The sequence below is a fragment of the Cynara cardunculus genome (assembly GCF_001531365.2).
Source record: "Cynara cardunculus var. scolymus isolate 2C chromosome LG 1, CcrdV1, whole genome shotgun sequence".
Taxonomy (NCBI): Eukaryota; Viridiplantae; Streptophyta; class Magnoliopsida; order Asterales; family Asteraceae; genus Cynara; species Cynara cardunculus.
The window spans coordinates 4,043,173-4,049,763 of NC_037528.1; the positions used below are offsets into that span (position 1 = coordinate 4,043,173).

The window sequence follows — 6,591 nt, forward strand, 5'->3', positions numbered from 1 at the left end:
CTTGACCAAAATGCATAAATTATACAAACAAAAACCAAACATATATTTGCCAGAAAACTACATTTACGGTTTATATTCATACACAAAATGTTGAACATGTGATGGAGAGAGGTAAGCTCTAGTCGGCCCAAAACATTGATTCCTCATAACGAATAGGCTACCCCGCAAAGTGGCTTCTCATTTATCCCCAAAGGAAGCTTAGGTGAAAACTAGATCAAATAGAAATAGCTGAATCCCAAAACAAACCATAAAGTTTACACTAAAATCCTTAAACAAATGTATTTAAAGTCAGAGTACAAAGAAAACAGTTCAATTCCATTTATTAAGGGGCTATTTGTCAGTTGCTAAATGGTTTTATGCAGAATCATTAAATGGTCAGAATGAGTAAGAGGCTCTTATGATATTATGCAAAATGAAATATAGATTATTTGGTAATTGTTCACAATGAAATTAGGGCTCTTAATGGTTAAGGGAGGCTCAGGATACAAAACAATTCAGAAGGTTTTAGAACCATTAAGAAACATTTTTTTTTGTCAAATAAGGTTCACCTCTTAACAATTCAGAGATTGACTCTTAATGAAACTATTAAGAGGTAAACAAACAACCCCTAAGAGTTGTTTATCGAGTCACTTACCTTATCAATGATCAAAAACCTTGTTCGATAAGAATCATGACAAAGATCGAGAATATTATCTTACGAGAATAAAAAAATCCCACCCCCACCGGTCAACTTACCAAAAATGTTGGTATACCATTTTGATACGTCAGAAACTTGTATGTTATTTCACCTTTATTGAAAAATAAAACAGAAAAAGAAAAATCCGAACCTCTCCCATCTCCATTGCTAAACCCCAAATGTACGTCATACGAACTCTGAAACATCATCCACCACCATTTCCTCCGCTTTAGACAACAATCACTCCTTTATTCTGTCTCCCAATTCAACGAGGCACGTGCTGCATTTCATTCGAACACCATATACATATAACCCACATTCATCAACTTTACAAAGTAAAACCACTCCTCTCTCTAATGACCAGAACCAAGAGATGTGCTTCCCTCATCTCACATGGCCTTGTCTTTCTCTTTTCTCTTTTATTTTTTCCTACACCATCACTCTCTGTCTCCTTCATTTACAATGGTTTCAAAGGCCTAAACTCCGATAACATAACTTTGAACGGAGTTGCAGACATCATTCATGGTGGCGTTCTCCAGCTCACCAACCAAACTTCTCGCTTGATCGGCCAAGGGTTTTACCCGAATCACATCCGTTTCAAGAACCCCACCACTAAAACACCCCTTTCCTTCTCTACTTCCTTTGTCTTCGCCATCGTGCCGGAATACGCAAGGCTCGGTGGCCACGGTCTAGCTTTCACCGTCTCTCCGACCAGAGACCTTACCGGAGCTCAACCCAGTCAGTATCTTGGACTCCTCAACGTCACCGACAATGGGAACACATCCAACCACTTACTTGCCATAGAATTTGATACTGTTCAAGATTTTGAATTCTCTGATATTAATGACAACCATGTTGGAATTAACATCAACAGCATGGCATCAAACTATTCCACCAAAGCTGGGTTCTTCGTTGATGGCAATTCAACAAAACAAGATGTTAATTTGAAAGGACGGCAAAAGATTCAAGCTTGGGTAGATTATGACGCCCTAAAAGCCCAACTAAATGTCACTATTTCACTGCACTTGGATAAACCCACTACGCCAATCTTGTCTGTTCCCGTGGATCTCTCGTCGGTTTTTCATGATTTCATGTACGTGGGGTTTTCAGCCTCAACAGGTCTGCTTGCCAGCTCTCATTATATCTTCGGTTGGAGCTTTAATATGGGGGGAAAAGCTCAATCTTTGGATCTTTCTAATCTCCCTTCAATACCAGGAGCTAGAAAGAACCACACAGGTTTCATAATCGGTGTTTCTATTGCAGTCTTTTTAGCGCTCGTGATTGCCATTGCTGGTGTTGTTTTTGTGATCAAGAAATCAAAAGAAGTGGATGAGATTGAGGAATGGGAGCTTGATCTAGGCCCACATAGATATTCCTACAAGGAGTTGAAGGAGGCTACTAAGGGGTTTAGAGATGAAGAATTACTTGGGTTTGGTGGATTTGGGAGTGTTTACAAAGGGATTTTGCCTAATTCTAAAACCCTAGTGGCAGTTAAGCGAATTTCAAATGAATCAAAACAGGGGATGAGAGCATTTGTATCAGAGATCTCGACTATTGGCCGACTCCGGCATAGGAATTTGGTTCAGTTGTTAGGTTGGTGTAGAAAGGGAGGAATTTTGTTGCTTGTATATGAATTCATGGCTAATGGTAGCTTAGATAAGTACATTTATGATGATCCTAAATTTGTTTTAACTTGGGAAGAAAGATTCAAGATCATAAAGGGCGTAGCTCTTGGGTTGTTGTATTTACATGAAGAATGGCAGCAGACTGTGCTTCATAGAGACATTAAAGCAGGGAATGTATTATTAGACTCGGAGCTAAATGGACATTTAGGTGATTTCGGGCTGGCTAAGTTATGTGAACATGGATCACACTCGAACACAACAAAAGTGGTTGGCACATTAGGTTATTTGGCTCCTGAGTTAACACGAACAGGTAAGCCCACCACAAGCTCAGATGTGTTTGCTTTCGGGGCTTTATTGTTAGAGGTGGTGTGCGGGAGGAGACCTATTGAGCAAAAGGCGTTGCCTGAGGAGCTCATTTTGGTGGATTGGGTGTGGGACAAGTGGACAAAACGGGAAGTTCTAGAGGTCGTTGATTCAAGGTTGAATGGTCAGTTCAATGAGGTCGAGGTTTTGGTGGTTATCAAGCTAGGGCTAATGTGTTCTAGTAATGCACCTTCCGCGAGGCCTGCTTTGAGGCAGGTTATCAGGTACTTGGAAGGGGAGGTTCCCTTGCCTGAAGGTTTACCTTCGCCATGTGAGGGTGGTGAAAAGGACGGTCACATGGTGGAGATTGAAGATTATGTGCATTCTTATCCATCTTCGTCTTTTCTAGACAAGGTAAGCAACTGGTCAGCGGGAGTTGAGGAAGGGTATGTTGATGTTGAAGCCATTCCGGCTTCACCACTCTCGATTTCCAGCAAGGAGGAGAACAAGTGCTCATGAGAGAGTTAGACAGCTGTTTCTCTTTGCTTTAAGATGATAATTTTTGGGCTTGTTTTGGTTTTCTTTCTTCTAGTTTTCAGTTCTGTAGTTTGCTGCTTGTAACTAGTTCTGTTCTTTTTGTTGTTAGATTCAAGGATTATGCCTCTCTCTCTTCTAACTACGAGTTCTTAAAACATGCGGAGGAAACTAATCTTGAATTTTTGTTATAGCATAGAATATGGCATTAGAACAACATTTACATGAGAGAGAGCAATAAATAATCGATTTCTTCAAATTTTGACAGAATATGATGCCCAAAACTAAGAAAGAAAACGAAAGAAGAAAATTAACAAAGCTTACCGACTTGCTGTACATTATTTTCACCATTTTCATCTTCACCATCTTTCAACCCATCAAAAATCTCATGATCATCAAACCCTGCACAGAGAAGATGTGAATTAATCTTTATAAGATTAGCACCACTAACGGTCAATGCACAAAAGTTGGAATCAGTAAATAATCAAGTAAAAGTTGAAAATACCTTCACCAAGGGCTTCAATATCATCAACTTGGGGTCCTAAAACCATAATGTTACCTAACGGTGGATCAACTGTCATCCAATCTGACCTACCAATGTCATCTGTTTGAATCTCCCTCTCTGTTACCCATGGCTCAACAGAGTTGATGTTGTCATATGAAACGGGATCAGGATTATCCTGCTCTTTGTTCAAAAACCTAGAAGATCATTTGCCTTTAGAATCTTTCCATATAGAAAACAATAATTTTTTAATGAAATAAAAAAGAAACAATTGGGACTCACATTTGCTTTAATCTCATGTTGTATTGAACAAATACAACATCACTGAGCCTCTGGTGTTCAACATAATTCTTTGTTTCATGAATCTGTTGGAAAGGGATCCTGTTTGGCCTACACCCAACCAAACTGCAAGTTTGACTAAGAATTCGAATGGCTAAACGAGCCAAGTTTGGACAAGCCCCTCCATACGTTGACCACCACTCAGCTATACCAATCAATGGGTGAAATACGATAAGTCCAATTATAGCTTAAAACAGCATATTATTAAAAAAAGACAAATACTTGTTCCACAGAAGGAACATTTTTATATTTCATCAGCCTGCTCAAAGGTTGAAAGATAAACCGGATGAAAGGAAAAGTACAATCTTGCAAAACCCAAGTACAACCCACATAGCATGCTGCAGAAAACTGACTAGCGACAACTAAGAAGCAATTAAACACACAAGGGCTTAATTTATCTAAAACAACAATAATAACACTAAGGCTTACCAGGAAGTAAGGTCTCTCTGCCTCTTATCGCTATTTTCCTCCCAAAATCACCAGCAGCACCACGATAAGATGTTGTCTCTTTAACAATTTTATCTTGGATTGATGTGTCAGGAATCAACCTTTCCACGCAATCATAGACTGATGACCTGATCTGAAGATGTATATCTCCTTCAGTACTATAAAAGAACTTTGGGTTAAGATAAAAACCTGCAGCGTGAAGAGGATGACGATAAAGTTGTTCCCACCTACGATCTATTATGTTCCAATAAACCATATAATCTTTCTTATCAACAAGTTCTTTCTTAATTGCTTCTTTTGCACGATATACCCCTGCATAAACATACCCCATTCCTGGTCTGTTTTTGCTGCTAACAATTCTTAAAAGCCTCAATAAAGGATCTGTTAGTCGGGAAATTACTGTACACATGGACCAAAAAGATGGATTGCTAATATAATCCAAAGTAGCGTATCCCTCTTCTTTCTTGGAGTATGAACACTCCATCCACTCCTCTGAGGTTACCATGGATTGGAGGTTGTGCTTGACGCTTACCATCCGTTTCAGTGTGGCAAAATCCGTTGAAGAACGTGTGGGACCCACTACAACAATGTCAACTCCAAAAGTGTACCTTCTCATCATATTCAAAATGAGGCTATGATTGTAAATGAATCTTGATATCGATCTAGCTTGTTCCAGTATCGTACTTATCCATTCGAGTTCTCTGAAATCCTCTAACATCAAATCCACACAATGAGTTGCACATGGTGTCCAGAAAATGGWAGGGAAATTATCAGCAATTCGTTTCCCTACTTCAACATAATGTTCATCATTATTAGTAACAATTTGCAGCACATTTCTCACTCCAACTTCTTCCACAACGTCCTTAAACAAAGCAAATAAAGCGTCTGTAGATTCAACTATGTTGGTCACATCAACAGACCTCAGAAACATTAGTCCTTCAGGACAATACACTGAGAAATTCAGAAACATTTTACCATTTTCTGATGTCCACTCGTCACCTAAAACAGAACAACCGCTCTTTCCCCAAGTCCCCATGCATTGATCAACATCACTTCTCACTTCTTGAACTGTATTCTTCAAGATCCAGCTTCGAAGATCATGATAAGAAGGCCCCACAACTCCTGAGCCTTGTGAAGCAATTGCATCAATCATGGGTTGGAAATATATGGAGTTCACAGCATCTAAAKGTATGCCGACATCAAACAAAAACCGCCCAATTGCTAAACTAACTTGATGGTTAACCCTTTTTGAATCATCATACACAGTATCATTAAGAGCTACAACATTCAAACCTTTTCTCACTCTACATCCTTTCTTTCTCCTACCTCCACCTCTCTTATTACTAGCAGTGCCCTCCTCTCCTTGTGTAACTAATAAACTAGAATCCGGCTCAATCGCTTCAGCAATAGGAAGCATTAGAACTTCAGTGTTCAAAGCACATTGATTCCCAAAAGCATCAGCCTCACCAGAATTGAAATTAGTGATCTCTTCAGCCAGTTTCTGTTTTTTTCTCTTCTTCACTACAACCCCATTTAAGCTCTCTTGCATCAACAGACGAACATCAGGCTGCACCCTTAAACAACTAGACGCATTACCTTTTTGACCTGCGAGGTGTTCTTTAATCCTATGAATCCCACCACCTTTAAACATTTTGCCACAATATATACACTTGAGTTGAACCTTATCGCCACTTTTATACATTTGACAATGCTTCCATGCTGGATCATGTTTTTGTGAATTTACTGGTACTGGTTCTAAATCGGAAGCCATTTTTCAGGCTTCGCGAGCAGACATAAAACTAGCTATCTTTATGATGTATGTAAGTACTAATCATCTACAGCATTAGTAGCTACAAATTCCAACCATCACCGAATCAAATTCTATCTTCAAAACATAATATATGCAAAATCAACTACAATAAGAGCATATGGATTATACGAAAAAAAGGGCTGATGAGATAGAAACTTACTTGATTTTTTAAATTTCTTCGTCCAAAATCTGGCGAGACCGAGTTACGGGGGTTAGGGTTATTATAGTTGGAAGATGAGTCGATGGAGAACCGGATAGACCGGTTGACGGGTTATATTTAGCCCGGGTTTTAATATAAGATCATCCACATCCCTGCAATCCATTTACACTTTCAATTGTGCCACATCAGCTTTTG

The 6,591-nt window shown here is 39.2% G+C and overlaps 2 protein-coding genes across 4 annotated transcripts; one reads left to right on the plus strand and one right to left on the minus strand.

The window, feature by feature from the left end:
• Positions 1-6,301, minus strand: LOC112508012. 3 transcript variants are annotated; one of them, XM_025112808.1, is made up of 5 exons: positions 4,409-6,301; positions 3,923-4,124; positions 3,644-3,837; positions 3,463-3,540; positions 1-162 (listed from the first exon to the last, which is right to left on the minus strand). In XM_025112808.1, the coding sequence occupies exons 1-5, from the start codon at positions 6,195-6,197 to the stop codon at positions 158-160; spliced, it is 2,268 nt and encodes a 755-aa protein (XP_024968576.1). In that variant the 5' UTR covers positions 6,198-6,301; the 3' UTR covers positions 1-157. The 3 variants fall into 3 exon arrangements, with proteins under 3 accessions (XP_024968576.1, XP_024968568.1, XP_024968561.1); XM_025112800.1 differs by lacking the exon at positions 1-162 and adding an exon at positions 182-209; XM_025112793.1 differs by lacking the exon at positions 1-162 and having other exon boundaries at positions 3,289-3,540.
• Positions 1,033-3,280, plus strand: LOC112509771 (L-type lectin-domain containing receptor kinase S.4-like). Its single transcript, XM_025114908.1, has one exon. The coding sequence runs from the start codon at positions 1,033-1,035 to the stop codon at positions 3,121-3,123; it is 2,091 nt and encodes a 696-aa protein (XP_024970676.1). The 3' UTR covers positions 3,124-3,280.
• Positions 6,302-6,591: the final 290 nt, after the last annotated feature.